Raw genomic sequence first — 17,797 nt, 5'->3', positions numbered from 1 at the left:
CAGTGACTGTCAGTAGGATGCTATTGGCATTTGGGGGCATTCTATTACTCAGGATCGCCCACAATGCAAGTCATTCAGCACCCCTGCCCACCAAGTGCCCAGCACGCCCATCACTGAAAGAATCCCAAGCTCCCCCACTCATTTTATACACACTCTGAGGGAAGGGTGACCCCAAGTTGGAAACCCCGGAGTCTCTAACCTCTACTCTCCTGTCCCAGGCACCTGCCAAAGCTCTTGCAGGATCTCCAGCCCTTGCTTGAAGGCAGACAGTGGAGCCTGTGGCCCAGACAGCTGTCCCTACTGTGTCCGGACTGGGGCAGGGGAGGTGGAGCTCGCCGGCCACGAGATGCCTGACTCAGACAGCGAGGCAGTTTATGAGTTCACACAGGACGCCCAGCACAGTGACCGCCAGAATCCCCACAGGTGGCGTCGACGGAGCCTGGGGCTGGACGTGGAGCCCAACTCTGTGCTGTCCTTCTGGAGGCTGATCTGTGACACCTTTCGGAAGATTGTGGACAGCAAGTACTTTGGTCGGGGAATCATGATTGCTATCCTGGTCAACACACTCAGCATGGGCATCGAGTACCACGAGCAGGTAGGGACACGGGCAAGGGCATGGTCCCTGGGGCTGGGGACCCTCTACCTTCCTTCCCTCCCATCCCGTGTTCAGTTTCCTCTCCATGCTGCTAGCTTGCACGGCAGGGAGGAGGACAGGAGGGAGATGCACCAATGCGTGGGGACTCTTTGGAGCGTGAAAGCCAGTGAATGTCATACAGTCTCCCAGTGTGGAGGTTGCCCAGGGCAGGGGCAGGGTCTGAGCTGGGTGTGTTTTATCTGGGAAGGCTTCTGAGAGGAGGTGGGCTTTAAAGGATTTAAATGAGTGATGAGCATCAGATGTGGGCAAGGCCTTTTTGGAGGGACAAGTCACATACAGGGGGTGGGCTGGGCCCCCGGGCATTCACCTGACTCAGTAATTAGGGGTGTGATTGACTGGAGGCAGCAGGGGGCTGTGCAGGTAGAGGTGAGGAGTGGAGGGCTGGAGCCTGCCCCTGGGCGGGGTAGGGAGGGAGGCCATCTGCTCTTGGCCTCTGTTCTGGGAGCCGTGCTGTGAACGGGGAGGGCGGCTCTGGGTGGAAGAGAGCTCCCAGCATGGTGAGGGGACTTGAAACCATTGCGCTTGAGGAATCGTTCTAAGAACCTGGATGTTTAGTCAGGAGAAGAGGAGGCTCAGCAGGGACAGGCGAGCTGTCTTCAAATATTTGAAGGGCTGTCATGTGGAAGAGGAAGCAGGCTTGTTTTGCGCGGCTGGCGGCAGCCGGCAATGGGATCTGGGCTGAGGGGGAGGAGGCTGTCTTCTCTCGCTGAGCTGTGCAAGAACAGAGCTGGTGGCTGGGGAACCCCACTGACCCCACTCCCACACTGGAGGTGGGAGCAGGTACCATGGGGCCTCACAAACGGCTATGGCTTAATTCCCCACAGGAATCCTTTCAGAAGGCAGCCCTTCCCCCCAACTTGGCCTTCCAGGTCACCCCCTTGTCAGATTCTTGGGAAACGAGGGAGGCCAGCAGGCAGGTCCTGCGGCGGTTCACAGGCCCTTCTGTGCTTTTCTCCCCTGGGTGTTCTCACTGTCCTGGGGCTCAGGGAGGGTCAGGGCTGCCAGACCTTCCCTGGTACCGACCGAAGCCAGGTACTGCCCCAACCTAATGGGAACAGGCACGTGGAGCCAGAGGTGTGGAGTGGGCGCGCAAGCACGCACGCACGCACGCACGCACGCACGGGTGGGGCAGGGGTGGGGCAACCATGGGGCGGGGCCTGGGCTCCGCTGGGCGGGGCCACGGGGCAGTGCGGGGAGTGGGTCTGAGTCGAGGCTGGGTATCCTAGGTCCAAGCCCGGCTGGAGCAAACGTGAGATGTTCACTTTTCAGGGGGTTCTGAATTCCCTTACCGTCCACCCCACTCAGCTCCTACCCCAACTGCCCTGTCCAGCCGGGTGCACCCCAGCCCCTCCCCCATCGCCATCAACCATGTTGACGCCCCTTCCTTTTGGCTCAATGACCCCCACCCAGCCGGCTATACCCTGTTCCTTTTCTATGGAGGTGAGGTGGAGGCGGGCAAGGACACCGGCTACAGGGTCAGCAGGTGGGGAGTATGGCACTTTGGTGGGTGTGTTGTGTCTGGGCCCATGGGGCGTGGGTGTGTGTGGCTCACGCCTGCTCAGCCAGCCTCCTGGGGAGGGGTGCTCTGCTCTGTCAGGCTGGTTGTGGCGGCATTTTCTGCTGCCGCGATCCAGGTGGCGGCAGCTCCTAAGCTCCCACTACGCCAGCTCCCGAGCCTGAATCTCAGCCTCCTCTCCCTTACCCCAGTTCTGGCTGTGGTCAGATGCCCCTCCCCCCGGGGGCACCTCCTCGGCTGCTGGTGGAGGCTTTGACTGTGCTGGAAAGAAGCTGAGTCACAGAGACTGAGGGCAGATGAAGCTGCAGCAAGAGGGCTTTCAGTTAGACATCAAGAAGGACACCCCCTTGGGGAAGAAGTAATAGCAATCAGTCACGGTGCCTGCAACATCTCCTTATCCAAGTTCCTGAGGAAAGCGGGGGACAGCCTCCCAAGTCCTCAGCAGCAGGGAGTCCCCACTCAGTGGTGGCACAATGTCTGCTCCAGGGAGGAGTTTGTCCCAATACCTGGTTGCCGAGGGCCCCATAGGGGTGAGTGAGAGTCACCAGCAGGCCAGGCAAAGGACTGACTGCGGCCCCGGCAGGCTCAGGGGCTGGGAGCGGTAGAAAATCCCAGAAGCAGCCGTGGCCCTGTGCTTGCAGGCACTGCCGCATGAATGTCCCGCCATCTGGGTCCCCGAGCCTGAGCAGGCTGAGGGGGGGCAGGGAAGAGTGCAAGAAGACATGGAGGCGAAAGACAGAGACACAGAGGGGGATATGGAGACACAGAGGGAGACAGAAAGAGAAAGGGAGAGAGAGACAGAAATAGGGAGATGGGGGCACAGAGAGCAAGATGGAGACCCAGGAGGAGAGAGATAAAAAGACAGGAAGGCAGAGACACAGAGGCAAGAAGGTCAGAGATATAGAGAGGGAGATGGAGACTCAGGGGGAGGAGACAGAGACAGGTGGAGGCACAGAGATGTAGGGGTGACAGAGACAGATACGGAGAGGGAGCCAAAGACAGACCAAGACCCTGATGCAAACAAGGATAGACGGAGCAGGGACCAGGAGACAGAGGCTCCGATGGAGCCTCAGATGAAGGAGAGGAGGAGCCAGTTGAGCAAGAGAGCTGAGAGACACAGCAAGGAAGAGCGTCTGCAGATGCTCAGAGGCGAGGGCCAGAGGCTCATGGTTTCCCTGCAGTGCTCTTAATGAGGTAGTTGTATCCATTGATCTTGGTGTTGATCAGACTCTTGGACACTGGAGAGGGTGTTGCTGGTGCTTCGCTGGGGGAGGAGCCCAGCCTGTTGCTGGTGCCCTTTCCAGACCTGTCCTCTCCCACTGTCACCTATCTTACCCATCATTCGGTTTTCCTGCCTAGAACAGTCATACTCCTGCTGTTCTCTACCAACCTTTTGACCAAGGTAGCATCCATTTTGTCATACCCCACCCTACCCGAGGTGGGCCCCATGCTGTCCACACTCTCCTGCTTTTCCCACCCCTTAACCCACCAGCTGGCAGAGAAGTGGCAGGGCTAGTTTGTGCAGAGATGCTGGTGAGGAGGACAAAGACACAGGACTCTGAGGAGGGAGCAAGAATATAACTTCAGGGCTTCCCTGTTGGCGCAGTGGTTGAGAGTCCGCCTGCCGATGCAGGGGACACGGGTTCGTGCCCCGGTCTGGGAAGATCCCACATGCCGCGGAGCGGCTGGGCCCATGAGCCATGGCCTCTGAGTCTGTGCGTCCGGAGCCTGTGCTCCACAACGGGAGAGGCCACAACAGTGAGAGGCCCACGTACTGCAAAAAAAAAAGAAAAAAAAAAAAACTGTTATAAAAAAAGAATATAACTTCAGATCGGAAGTGTGATCTGACGGAGGGCGGGCTTGTGTGTGCCCCATCCACTAGGGGGCAGTGCCTGGAACAGGGAACTTGTGAACTATCCATCCATCCATCCATCCATCCATCCATCCATTTCACACACATTTTCTGTGCATCAGAGTTGCGCCTAAGCAGTGGCATGCTGATAAATGTTTAATAACCAGCCATTTAAAAAGAAAAAATTGTCCTGATTTGTGGTGTTTACAGTATTTGCCAATTTCCATGGTGTAAATGCTTCCACTATGGCTGATTTCAAGCTACCAATGTGATGTCACTGCATGTGGAGTTGGGAAGAGAGGTGCACAACCAGATGCTCCAGTACAACACTGGGCCGAGGCACTCTGTCCGTCCTCTCAAAGACCTCACCGACAAGTAAACAGTCACACTAACGTGATGTAATACGTGCTTGGAAAGGATGCACGGAGGAGTAGCCCATGACCCGGACTGGGGAAAGGATTCAAGGAGGGCTTCAGTAGCACGTGACCTAAGAGCTGAGTTTGAATGGAGAGTGGGAAGTAGCTAGTGAAGGGTAGAGGGTAGGGCACAGCATGGGGAAGGGCCAGAGGCACCAGACACAAGAACGAAGAGATTTATAAGGAGTTCAGAATGAATAGGGCACTGGGTGGGGGCTGGGATGGGCAAGTAACAAGAGATGAGTTTGGAAAAAAACTCAGAGCTAGGTCCTGAGAGGCATAGGAAGGAGTTTGGATTTATTTTATCCTGAAGGTGACAGGTTCCCCCAAAAAGTTTTAAGCAGGTCCATGATATGTGTTTGTGTTCTATGAAAAGGCCTCTGGAAGCCACGTGGGGAGTAGAAGGGAGAGGGAGACAGGAGGCAGGGAGGCCCACCAGAGGGTTACTGCAGTGGTCTGGCCAGTTCATACATCTCTGTCCCTGGAGACAGAGAGAAGAGGGCTGGGGAGAGCTGGCAGGTGGCTGAATCTGTAGAACTCAATACCAGTTGGATATCTGTGGGGAGGAGGTGGCGAGGATGACACCCAGGTTTCTGCTTCAGGGGGGAGCACTGGGGCTTGTGCAGAGTTGGGCTGGAGGGCATTGCGTACAAGGTGCCTGGGGGACATCCAGCGTGCTGTTGGAGCACAGAAGAGAGGTTGTCTCCTGGAACCTGTCTCTGCCTGAGTACGCGCGGGGGCAAGTCCCCTCCAGGAGAATGGGGTCTTAAGGACACAGGAGCTTCCGAATCACCCCCTTCCTAGTTTGGGGCTGCTGAGGGCAGGGGCCAACCTCATATTCTAGAAGAGGGACAACAGCATGTGGGGAGGTGGGTAGGGGACACAGCCCAGTGGTCTCCTGGCCTGCAGAGAAGAGAGAGGGAGGGTCCAAAATACACAGCCTTTCAGGCCAGGAGAGGACAGGGCAGGTGATGATTCTGCTTGTTTCCCCATCCTGTCACTCTAGATACATGTCCAGGGAGGGTTTCTATTTATAAGTGAGTGAAGTCAGCTGTTCAAGGCAAGGGAAGCTGGGAGTGGGGTAGGGTGGGGGAGAGTCCAGATGTGGTAGGTCTTAACTTGGAGGGCATTCACAGGCTCCTTTTGGATTCTGCTGAAAGCTGGGACCCTTTTCCCAGAAGATAGACACAGGCATGGATACTCCAGTGTGGCCTTCGAGGACAGGGGTTTACAGACACCTGTCCTATTCCTTGGGCCTCCCAGGAGTCCTTGGCCTCCAGGCAGAGGAGCTGGGGCTGGGGGCCAAGCAAGACTTGGGGGGATGATCTTTTACAGTTGCCCTGGTCCCAGACTTTCAAAGGTTCTCCAGATGTGGGACGGAGAAGGGCGCTCTTTTGGAGATGGCCAGCAAAAGGGGTGCTCACATTCCTCCAGGTGTCATCTGGCTCTAAGACTCCCCCAATTCAGCAAGCATGGGGAGCACTTCCTGTGCACAGCACTTTAGAATAGAATGGGGGTGGGGGCAGTGCCAGGAGCACCCAAGAAACTTAGGTTCCAGCAGAAAAGTCATTCTGCTTCATGGATGATTATGCCAAATGCCGTAAGGGAGACTTCTGGGGACAGGACAGATGTTTACACCCAGATGGGGGATTTCGGAGGGCTTCCTGAAGGAGGTGGCTTTTGAGGGTGGCCTTGAAAGATAAGTGGGATTGGTAGCTGAGGCCAGGAGCAGAGGGTTCCGGTGGAGGGACCGGGGGGGATTCTGGCAGCCTGGCCTGGGAATGCACAGGGAGGCATAGGATGCTCTGAAGGACCGTCGTGTTGCCTCCCCCACCCCACCCCGAGTTGTCTGAGCAGCAGTGAAGTGAGTCCGGCAGTGCTGTGGAAGCTGGAGTTTCCAGTTAGGTGTGGGCTGGTTTGGGGGAGGGACCCGGAGGCTATTTCTATTGTTCAGATCAGAGGCAATGAGGGCCCCCAGTATGGTGGAGGGAGAATAGAACGAGTGGGTGGGGGCACAACCATTCCATTGCCAAGGTCTGTGAGCCCGGGCACCTGCTGCTAGAGGGATGAATGGCAGGCATAAATCCTAGGTAACTCCTAGGTTCCAAAACTGAATCCTGGAGAGGGATGGAGCTGGGAAGTCGGGAAAGGAGCAGGTTTGGGAGAGGGGGTGAGAGGGTTTGTTTTGGACTTGCCACCCTTGAGCTGGCCGTGGGCCATCCTGGGAAGGCTGTCAGGCAGGTTGGCTCTCTGGTTGAGGAACCAAGGCTTGGAAGGAGATTGTTTTGCATTGTCCACACCCCAGTGACATCTGGAGAGGTGGGAGATGGAGGAGGCGGGGAGCCCAGGGGGGAGGTGGGTTCTGCTGAACTCAGGAATGTTGGTCTGAGGGGAGAAAGGCAGCGGAGAGGGAGAAGAGCCCTAAGAGGGCAGGAGGTGGCTGGCACAGGGTCAGGGAAGTAGAGGGAGGTAGTCATCAGGCAGGAGGGGCTTGCAGCAGGCTCAGGTACTGCCCAGGCATGCAGAAGAGGAGGGCTGGGAAGAGGGTTCTTGGAGAGAGCTGGACTGGTGGGGCCTGGGGTTCAGGCGTGAATAGGCCTGGATCCATGCGAAGGTTTCTGCTTTTAGGCAGGGGAAGGGATATTGGAGAAGTGAGGGAAACAGGGACAACTGATGGAATGAAATGGAGTCCAGGGGGGCGTGGGGTGGAGGTGTGGATGGAGGAGGGGCTGGCTGCCTTCCAGGAGGGAAGAGAGGTGAGTAGGTTGCAGGATACAGAGCGCTGTGGGGGAGGGAAGTGGAGCCCCATGAAGCAGGAGGCCAGGTTGGGAGTGGGGATGGGGGCCGAGGAGAGGGAAAGGGTCTGAGGCAGCTCTTGGGGGTGAAAGATGGACATCCAACAATAGAGGAAGATGAATACTGGCACAGAGCGGCCCTTTGTCTCCCAGCCGGTTATTCTCCCATCAGGTCAGCACAGGTTCGTGACTAGCAAAGCTCAGCAATTCGACAGCTGCAGCAGAGACACAGAGGGGGTGGGGACTTACCTGGGCTGGAGCTGGCAAGACAGGAGGAGCCCTCTGAGGTCTGTGGCCTGAGGGCAGCCTTTAAACGGTCCACCACAACTGGGCAAGGGACTGTGCAGGCCAGTGAGGGGCAGGGGCCACAGATCCAAAATTTTAAGTCACAGAAGCTTTGGGTTGACTGTCTGCAAGCTGAGCGAGCACTGTGGGTGCCTTGCACTTACTTGGCTCGTGTGTTCCCCTGGGGAGCTGGCAGGAGACCAGGGGGAGGGGCTAAAGTACCACTAGTTACGAGGCACTGGAGCACAGTGACACCTAACAGTGGGCCCAGCGGGTATGAGGGGCTAGAAGAACGAGGAGAGAGAGGCGACGTTCCAAGCTAGAGTGCTTCCAGGGGGACGGCGAAGAGCAAGGCCACGATCTGTATGATGAGACCTGTGAGGTCTCCCAGAAACCTCCCGCCTCCCAGGCGTGCCCTGATTTCTCACACCTCCTTGGAGGAGGAGGAGGAGGAGGAGGGCGGAGGTCCCACTGACCCACTGACCCTCACCCCATCACTGAGGCCCACCTGGACCAGCCCTTTTGGGTGTGGGATCAGCAGGCAAGACTGCCAAAGGCAGAGGTGAGGTGAGCTGAGGAGTCAGAATTGGGGAGCAGAGATTTCAGGGTCCGTGGAACAGGTGGCAGCCGAGGAGATGGGGGGCGAAGGTGTAGCTTGGCGGGGTTGGGGTGACTCGTATAGGCCTCTCCTCAGGTCTGGTCTGGCTTGTCCCCGCCTTGCACCTTCCCTTCCAAAGGCACATCCCTGTCTGCCAGAGGCGGCTCTCAGGCCTCGCGCCTGGACCGCTGCAGTATCCCCTAACTGGTCTCCATCTCTTTGTCTCTCCAAGCCATCCGCACACTGCCACTACTGCAGCAGATTAATCTTCTTCATAGACTGCTTTGCACATCTCCTGCCTCCCCCCAGAAGCCTCAATGGCAGCTTCATGGGCAGAGGCAAGTCCAGCCTAAGTCGAGTCGGGGAGCAGAGTCAAGGCCATTCAGGCTGGGCCCCACCTACCTGGCAGCCTTGCTCCCCAGCGGTCCCTCCCACCCTCTGACCAGGGCAGACACTTGACCCTTGGTCCTGGAGTACGCCCTGCACGTTCCCTCCTCTGCTCCTTTGCTCGCACCGCTCTGGCCGGGGATGCCTTCCACGGGAGTTCTCCTCCCCACTGGCCCACTGACCTCAACCGGTTTGAGCTCCTGGGGCCCTCCCGGTGTCTGCCCACACGTGGCGCTTAGCTTCGGCCTTGCAGACACTCTGTCCTGCCACGTGAGAGGACTGGTGCCACTGTCGGTGCCCACGGGGCCACCTGAGCAGGACCCTGGCCTGGGTGTTTTCACAGGCTGTAACTCCTATATCTGGCAGGGCAGCCTCGTCACAAGGAGGTGTTACCCTGTTTAATAGAAGAGACCACTGGGAACCAGCAAGGTTAAAGGACTTGCCTGAGGTCACCCAGGTGCAAAGTCTCCGAGGTGGCAGGTCTCCCGCATTCAGGTTCCACCCCCTCTTAGCAGTGTTGTGCATACCATGAGCACTTTAAGGGTTAGTGGATGGAGGTGCCCTGGGTTTCAGGGGGCTCCTGGGGCTGGGAAGTATTGAGCAGCTTACCTGGGGCCCAGTTACTCCAAGCTGACAGGCTAAGGGGAGGGAAAGCATTGGGAGATGGAAGATGGGAGATTTACAGTTAGCGTCAGCACAGAGAAGAGCCTGGGGCCTCTTGGGGGGAGAAGCTCAGGCTGCCTGGCCTCCGCTTGCAGAAGCCCCTACTGAGCCTTCACCTTCGTGAACAGAAGGGAGGATGCAGCCTAGACCAGAGAAGGGACTACCTGGCAGCCTGATGGGTTTGTGTGAGTCTGTGTGGGCTGTCTGGGTGTGTGGCGGGGGCAACAGCATGGAGAGGTGTGGAGAGGCGTGCAGATGCACCTTGCTCAGCACCTTCCTAAGTGAGTGTTGTGACCTCCATCGAGTCACCACACCTCAGAGCCTCAGTTTCCCTGCCGTCAAGGAAGCCCACATCCCTCCCTTGTTTGGTGTGCACAGGGAGGAAATTAACTCCTAGGAGGAAGGTAGTAGCAGTGCAGGGCCCGTGGAGGGCCCTAGCAGAAGTTGGCTCCCACCCCGTCCCTTTGCAGCTGCAGTGGCTGTGATCACGGCTCTGGTCCCTGGGGCAACGGTGTTGCTAAGACTGAGGCTCTGTGTCCTCGTCCTGCATTTGCAGAACATTCCCAGCTTCCAATTTAGTAACTTGGACAGGCCTGGCTGTCTGGGGGAGGAGGACTTTTTTCCCATGGATCATGGGGGATACCGGAGCCTTGGAAGGGAATAGTCATTGCCCCTAAGTGTGTGCAGCGAGGAGAGAGAGGGAAGGCGGGGGTGGGGCAAGGGGGGAGAGTGCCAGGCCCTCCTTTCGACCTGCTTCTTGGGTCCCACTGCCTCCTGGAGGCTGGCTGCGCGCGCTGCAGCTCCAGGCTTTGCCGCCAATCCTTTACGAGGGCAGTGACGCAGGCCTTGGGGGAGCCCGCGCCATCCTTCTGATGAGGCTCTTGGTTGGTGCGCTGGCGGGTGAGTGTGTGTCTGTGTGTATCTGTGAGCCCTCAGGTACAGACTGTCATAAGCCCTGTAGACAACACCAGGAAACGGTGAGAACACCCCTCCTCCACACGCCTGGTAGTAGTTGTACTTTAAGCATTCACTAATTAAGTAAATACATGATAGCAAAAGCTATAGTGCTTTCACTATTTTATTAATTTTTGTTTCTGCAAGCTTTTTTTGGATGTATGATTTATATGCCATAAAATTCACCCATTATACATGCACCTCCGTTATGCTTTCAAACTCATTCTTTATTCATACATCTACGTTCATGTGAAATATAATTTTCTATATGTAAGAAGACACATTACATATTCAGTCCATCCCCGTGTCTGGGTTCACAGGCCCCTCACTGCACTCTTGGATCCTGACAGCCTAGTATTATTGGACTCAGAGTCAGGGGGGATTGGGTCCCGCTCTCTGGCTCTCCCTGCCCAATGACTTTGTGCTGGTCATTCATCATCTTTTGACCGCTTTTGCTCATCTGCAAAATGAGGGTGGGCGTGCTGTTGTGTGGATGGTACAAGGTGAGACACACGTTGAGCCTGGGAACCTACAGAGCATCGCACCAGTGTGGCCTGTGCTTACCATCTTTATCCAATCCAAGGATGGACAACCGGGCAGACTGCAGTGTGACAGGGAGGCAGGTTCACTGACCACGGCCCCTTCCCCACCACCTGCACTGTGCTCCCGCTGGAGGGACCAAAGGTCCTGTCTCCCTGTGAACCCCATTTGCTAGGTCAGGTGGCATGCCCCCACTCACAGTCTGAGAGCAAAATCGCACTCAAGATCTGCTGGAGCAACGGGCTCCATGCCACACTGGCCCCCACGACAGCCACTCGCTCTCTGGACAGCTGGCTCTCGGCCCCCCACCTGCTGACCCAGGCCCTCCTCCCCAGACCTGTCTTTGGAGGGAATCCATCCGTGGGCTGAGAGCTTCTCTCCTTCTAAGTAGCTGTTGAGCCCCCAAATGCCCCTCACCTGCCAGTCAATCAGAAGACCCTGCCTTCCAGCTTTACCCCCTCCCACCCAGGCTGGCCGCACATATTGGGGCCATTAGGATACATTTGGTGGTGCCCAGGGCCTGGCTCCATGCTTGGGTGACCTACCTGGGCAGCTGGCCAGATGAGGCAGCTGGGTAAACAGGGGGACACGTCTGATGGACTAAGGGCTTCACTTGGTTATTTAATTCAAACTTCTTGAGTAGCTACTACGGATCTTGGGCTTTTGGGTGCTCAAGACACCTCATCAGATGGGCAGTGGACTCCACTGAGCCAATCAGATCTCACTCTGCAGCTGCAGCCTGGCCAGGCCCCGCCCTTTCTCTCCACACATGGCTCATTCCCTGGCTCGACCCTGGGACGCCTTCCCCTTCCCTCTGCCTGGAGAGACCCCACGCACCCTCAGAGTTCATTTCAAGTGCTGCCTCCCGACTAAGGCTTTCCCAGCATGTTCCCCCCTCACCTTCTCTCTCCTGAACTCCTGGATTTACTGTCTGGATAATTTATTTTGGCACCAAAGCATCTAAGGTCTCTTGTGGTTATTCAGCTGTTTTGTGTGTGTACAACTTGTTTCCGGCTAGACTCTGAGCTCCTAGGAGACGGGGAGCACAGCTGGCATGTTTTTGCATACCTGGTGGATTTTACAGTACCTGGTGGATTATACAGTAGGTGCTTAATATTAAAAGGGAGGCGGTACTTAATATTCTGCACTGGAATAGCAGACGAAGTAAAGTTCGTCATTAGTTCTGATGACCTCCCTAGGTTGTATCCTCAGTCCCAACCCCAGACCCTGGGTAGGAGCATAAAAGTAATTACCAGAGAGGTTAAGGATCTGGCTGAAGGTCAGTCACACAGTGAGTTGACAGGGTAGGCGGGGAATTAAGCTGGGTGTCCTAGACTCAGGTAGCAGCTCCAGGTGCCACCTCATCTGTGACAACCCTTCCTGGAGTCTCCCTTCCGCTCCTCAGTGTGTTTGTGTGTGCACGCTTCTGTGTGCCTGCACGCAGGTATTGCGTGCGTATACTTGGTCGTGTGTTTATGTATATGTGTGTGTGCACGTACGCACTTGTGTGTGTTTGTGTGTACCTGTATGCAGTTGTGTACGTATCTGGAAGAAAGCAACGTCGTCAACCGTTGTCCAAGAGGAGGCTGCCAAGTCCACAGAGTAATCGTAGAGCCCGTGTGATTTGCATGTGGCCGCGTGACTGCGTGTGTGTGTGAGGTCTTGGCAGTCACCCTCTGGTAGCGGCCAGCATCAGTGCGCTGCTGGCCTGGGCCTGCTGAGCTGACGTGGTAGCACAGGACAGGATGCGTCTCGGGGCACCCAGGAGGAGGTGGGCAGAACCCACAGCATAGGCCTCCCGTGAGCCTGTGGCCCCAGGGTCTGAGACTCAGAGCTGGAAATGGCCAGGGGCTGGGGGCTTTGTGCAGTGGCCACCCCTGAGTGCATTTTCTCATGGACCCTTTGGGGGAGGAGGGTCTTCCGCATTAGCCTGAGCATTCGGCACCACTACTCCCCTCTCCCAACAGCCCGACTCCCACCCACTGGCTTGCTGTTCCCTCTCCCCCTCTCCACGTGGCCAGGTGTTTGGGAGGACTGGGATGAGGGGCTCAGGGACAAGCCTTGGCTGCCTCATGCCCACCCTGTCCTCCAGCCTGAGGAGCTCACCAACGCCCTGGAAATCAGCAACATCGTCTTCACCAGCCTCTTTGCCCTGGAGATGCTACTGAAGCTGCTCGTGTATGGTCCCTTTGGCTACATCAAGAACCCCTACAACATCTTTGACGGTGTCATTGTTGTCATCAGGTACGACTGCCCCTCTGCTGCCTCTTGCCTGAGGAATGCCCTCGGGGTAGCTCGGGGTGAGGAGCCACACAGCCTGTTCCTCTGGGGTGCAGGGATCTGGAATCAGGCCCCACTGACCCGCAGGCTCTACACTTCCCCAGCTGAGGATTCTCCATGCCCCCAACGCTGCGCTCCACCCTCTCCCTAGGCCTTACCTTGCTCACGCGGAACGTGGCCTCCTATCTGCTTTGGCTGGGCCCCTCTGAAGTCTTTGCTCTCGTTTCTACTCCTTGTCTTCGACCCCATGCAGACCTGGGGTGGGCAAGGACTGGGGAGTTGGCTTTGGAGAGGAGTTGGAGGAAGTGTAAGGCCCAGCCAGCTGTCCCTGCTTACAAAGTGCTTGGAGACTGTCGCAGACGCTGGCAACTTGCTTCAGGGTTTCCAAGACCTTGGGAAAGTGCTCCACTGCCCCCCACACCCCCCAGGCCCTGGGCCAGAAGAACTGCTTTATTGCTTTTTTGGAATTGGCTTTAAATTTCATTAGAAGAGAACAAAGCAAACATTCCATAACTTGAGGCTGCTGCCTTGGCCGATTGAGGGAGAGGACTGGCCCAGAGGGGAGGGTGGGGAGGGCTCGAGCTGTCACCCAGATGTTGGAGCTCCTGCCTGGAGGCCCAAGGGCCCCTTGCTGCCCGCTTTCTCAGCGCTGGTCAGTCCAGACCCTCGGGTGCTGCTGGGCCCCCCTAAAGGACGGGGCAGGAGGAGGGTGAGTATGCAGCGGTCTCAGCCTCAGGCTCAGGCTCTGGCCCCCCGCCCCTCCCCCGCCCCTTGCAGCGTGTGGGAGATCGTGGGCCAGCAGGGGGGCGGCCTGTCGGTGCTGCGGACCTTCCGCCTGATGCGGGTGCTGAAGCTGGTGCGCTTCCTGCCGGCGCTGCAGCGGCAGCTGGTGGTGCTCATGAAGACCATGGACAACGTGGCCACCTTCTGCATGCTGCTCATGCTGTTCATCTTCATCTTCAGGTGAGGCAGGTGTGGCATCCGTGCCAGCGGGATGAGGGCCTGAGGGGCAGGGTGTGCTGGGGCCCTGACCCCCATCCTGTGGCTCCCATGTCTTCAGCATCCTGGGTATGCATCTTTTTGGCTGCAAATTTGCATCTGAGAGGGATGGGGACACGCTGCCGGACCGGAAGAATTTTGACTCCCTGCTCTGGGCCATCGTCACTGTCTTTCAGGTGCCAGGGTAACACGGCAGGGTGGGCAGGGTGGTGGGGTGCCCCCCCCTCCCCGGTGAAGGCCCTGACTCCCGTCCTCGGCCGGCAGATCCTGACCCAGGAGGACTGGAACAAGGTGCTCTACAACGGAATGGCCTCCACGTCATCCTGGGCTGCCCTTTACTTCATCGCCCTCATGACCTTTGGCAACTACGTGCTCTTCAACCTGCTCGTTGCCATTCTGGTGGAGGGCTTCCAGGCGGAGGTAACCCCCTGCCCTCAGCAGTCCACTTCCAGGAGGAATCGGCGGCCCCGCTGGAGCTGTGGTGTCCAGGGAGGTTCTGCGGGATGCGCCCCTCAGACTAGGCTGGGGAACTAGGAGCGGGGGGTTCTGGGTTGCAGGCAGCCCCTCGGCACTCGAGAGACCCGGTGGTTGTTGGTGGCAGAGCGTCTCTGGATCCAAGGTTAGCTGCCGAGTGGGCTTCCCCCACAAAGCCGGCTAGGTGCTTCCCTAGAGAGCTGGACGGGATGAGTGTTGACACACGATGCAGCTGGAGCCCTGAGCACAGGTGCTCTTGGGGACATCTGGAGGGAACCCATCTGAGCCGAGGGGTGGGGGAAGCTTGCAAGCAAGTCATCTGAGCTTTGGCTGAGCTGGTGAAGATGCCACCGGCGCCCGGGCAGGGCTGAGCCGCCCGGGGTGAGAAATGAGCCCAATTAGCTGCCGGCATGGCAGAGATGAGCATCCTATTTCCAGCCCAGTCTCCATCACCTTCGTCACAGGCAGCGTCATCAATTAATATTGATTTACATGGATCCCGCCCTTGCCCTGCCAGGACACAGCCTCTGCCTGAAGGGCTGCACCCCGCTCTGCTCCCTTAGCTCAGCCGCTCTTCCCATCCAAGCCCCAGGCCCAGCCCAGCATCCCAGCGCCTAGCACAGGGCAGGTCGACTCAACCTAGAAATGCTCCAGGTTGGGTGTGGAGAAGCTCTCGGTCCAGTTCTCTCCGGGTGACCCGGATGGAAACTCCCGCTGCGGCCTGGTCTATAAATACCCAGCACACGGTGGAAAAACAAAAATCTATTTTCTGACTCTTTCTCAGCCTTTCAAGGGAAGGCTGTTTCCCCGTGGGCTGGGCTGGCCTGGTGGGTGCGGGTGTATCTCTCCCACAGTGGCCTCCTCCCGTTGTAATTCCGTAGTTACCCATTATTGCATTTCCTCCCCGCTGGGTGGCAGGGAGGGCAGCAGGTCGGGAAGGCAGGCCCTGCCTTGGGTGATGGCTGGGCCTCTTGATGGGAGGGAGGGACACTGGTACTCTCCCTGGGATGGGACATTTATTTGGGGTTTCCCTGGGGCCTGAAGGGTTAAGGGTGCCAGCGTGCTCCCTCAAGAATCAAGGTCTGTATGGAGACCCACCACTTGGCCACTGCTCTTGGCCTGTGGGAAGAGGAGCTGAGTGGGGACAGGGGTCCTTCAGCCCCTTCCAAACCACAGCTCCTGGCAGCTAACATTCTCGCAGAAAAATTCCTGTGGTACTCTGTGGAAATGGAAAACACCCCAAGCCTATCTCCCGCCCTCAGGTGGCCGTTCAGCCAGCTCAGCAGTCTTGGAAACGCCCAGCACAGGCAGCACCCCCTCCATCACTGGTCCTTCCAGCAGACACCTTGTTAAACCGAGAGCCGCTGAGCCGGCCTGGTTGCTAGGCAGCGGCAAAGGCTGCGTGTGGGAATGGAGAGCAGCCTGGCCTTTGGGCCTGGCCTGGTCACTCTGGCCCTGCTGGGGGCTTGTGGCTGCCCCAGCATGAGGGATTGGCCAGGGCCTGGGGCCATACCCTCCTCGACAAGTGCCTGGGAGAGAGTCTCACTCGGGGCATGATGCTTTGGGTCTGGGGTGGGACGGAGAAAGGATCTCAGGATCAACCCCTTTTCAAGGGGGTGGGCAGCGCCCTGGCCCTGAAGTGCCCGTGAGAGGAGCTGGACCAGCTTCTCACTGTCCCGTAAACCCCGGGGTCAGGGGGGAGGTTGGTCACTCAGTGCCAGTGGCCTGGACACCTCCAGAGGCACCTGCCCTCAGCTGTACGGAGTTTCAGGGAGCACACATGTGGCTCTGAGGGAGCCCCACCATCTGGCAGAAGAGGCTGGCTTCTGCTGTTGTGATGACCTGCTGTTTTTACAAACGAGGCAACCTACTTCAGTGGAAGCAGTGGCCACCCCCAATTTGTTGGGCGTCACCAGCAGGAGGTGGCCCCCTGCTGGCCTTGCCACCCTGCCAAGAGGTAGGAGGGGGTGGCCTAGGGAACCAGGCCAGCTGGGCTGTTTATACTGTGACTTGCAGGGGGCGGTGCCCTGAATCCCTGTATATTTATCATCCGCACACTTAATTAAATGAACAGGCAGCAGGCCCTGTGTGAGGCCGTTCATTGACATCAAACAACATTGCAGCCATCATCCCAGTGTTATTGTCACACCCCATCCTGGTAGGAGCATTCTGATTTGGAGTTAGGAGTGAAGAGGCCTGTTCTTGCTCCCGGCCTTTTGTCTCCTCCCCCACCTCTGACTTCCATCTACCCCTCCTTCCCACCCTCCCGGCCGGCTGCTTCAGAGCCGGCGAGAGGTGAGCTGGAGACTCAGGTACGAGGCCCAGATGCATCTCTTAGTCTCTGTGTGACTTGGGGCAGTTTTCTTAACTTCTCCAAACCTCAGGTGCTTCCTCTAAGACGGTGCTAGCTGCACCTCCTTCCCACCTGGAGAGGAGGTAAGCTAGTGTTAATGAAGCAGTTGTGTGATGCCTGCCACGCGCCCAGTGAATGGTAGCTGGTATTATTAGGATTAATGGGGTGGGGGGGGCTCGGTCTCCTTCCCTGCCCTTGTTCCCATCTCTGTGGCCTCTGCCCTCACCCTTCAGATTCATTCTGGCTCCAGGACCTGTGGTTGAATTCTGGAAGGCCATGCTGTTCCCTTTCTTCTCCTCCCCCACCCCATGTCTCATTTCCCCCGCTGTTGGGTTTGTACCCCTCCTTTTCTTCCTCTTTCGACCCTGCTGCTGTTTGAAAGCCCGGCGCCTGTAACCAGCGCCCGTCCCCTGCCTCCCCCTCTCCCTGTAGGAAATCAGCAAACGGGAAGATGCGAGTGGACAGTTAAGCTGTATTCAGCTGCCTGTCGACTCCCAGGGGGTAGGTATGCGATCACGAGTCGGCATGCCCCCCGTGCCCCATGCCCCCATTCTGCCTCCGTGTCTGTGCTTGTGTCCACGCTCAGCTGCTGTGCAACCTGTGGTGGCCATGGTGGTCCTTGGTGTCGTGAGGTTTGCTTTGATTTTAAGTCCCTTCCCCCTTGAGGACATTTGAGGGGAGGGCCTCCTTGCCTCTGCCCTGTTCACCCGCAAAGGGCGCCAATCCATCCCACCAGACCAGTGGATGGGCCGGAGAAGGAAGGGACTTAGAATCCTCTGTGTGCACGTGGGTGGTACACCGCATGGGTGTACCTCCACTGCGGTCCCCAAGGAGTCTGGCTCGTCGGGCCTCAGTGAAGTCGGGATCTGTGGCCGCAGACCGTGCTCCCCGATGTCCCTCCTCTCCTCCTTGCCTTGAGCCCCTGTTGGAGACCCCACAAGCTGTCTCAGCTCAGAACAAGGCTTTGGAGGAGTTGAGGGGGGGGGGTGGTGTGTGCCTCCTGCCAGAATGTACCAGAATTTAAAATCTA

At 57.6% G+C, this 17,797-nt stretch overlaps 1 protein-coding gene across 11 annotated transcripts in view; it reads left to right on the top strand.

Moving 5' to 3' along the window:
• CACNA1G (calcium voltage-gated channel subunit alpha1 G) overlaps nt 1-17,797 on the top strand; it is a 62,938-nt gene that overhangs the window by 17,148 nt on the left and 27,993 nt on the right. For 6 of the 11 annotated variants that reach the window (XM_059047158.2, XM_059047153.2, XM_059047150.2 and 3 more), the window contains exons 9-14: nt 219-595; nt 12,754-12,905; nt 13,719-13,904; nt 14,002-14,116; nt 14,205-14,360; nt 17,200-17,268. In XM_059047158.2, the coding sequence (XP_058903141.1) occupies nt 219-595; nt 12,754-12,905; nt 13,719-13,904; nt 14,002-14,116; nt 14,205-14,360; nt 17,200-17,268 (1,055 nt within the window). The remainder of the gene's footprint in view (nt 1-218; nt 596-12,753; nt 12,906-13,718; nt 13,905-14,001; nt 14,117-14,204; nt 14,361-17,199; nt 17,269-17,797) is intronic. The other 5 variants (XM_067020440.1, XM_059047157.2, XM_059047159.2 and 2 more) reach the window with 1 other exon arrangement.

The sequence above is a fragment of the Kogia breviceps genome, chromosome 19, assembly GCF_026419965.1.
Source record: "Kogia breviceps isolate mKogBre1 chromosome 19, mKogBre1 haplotype 1, whole genome shotgun sequence".
NCBI classification, from domain to species: Eukaryota; Metazoa; Chordata; class Mammalia; order Artiodactyla; family Physeteridae; genus Kogia; species Kogia breviceps.
The sequence above is the reverse complement of the archived record's forward strand: the minus strand, read 5'-3'. Positions and strand labels throughout refer to the sequence as shown.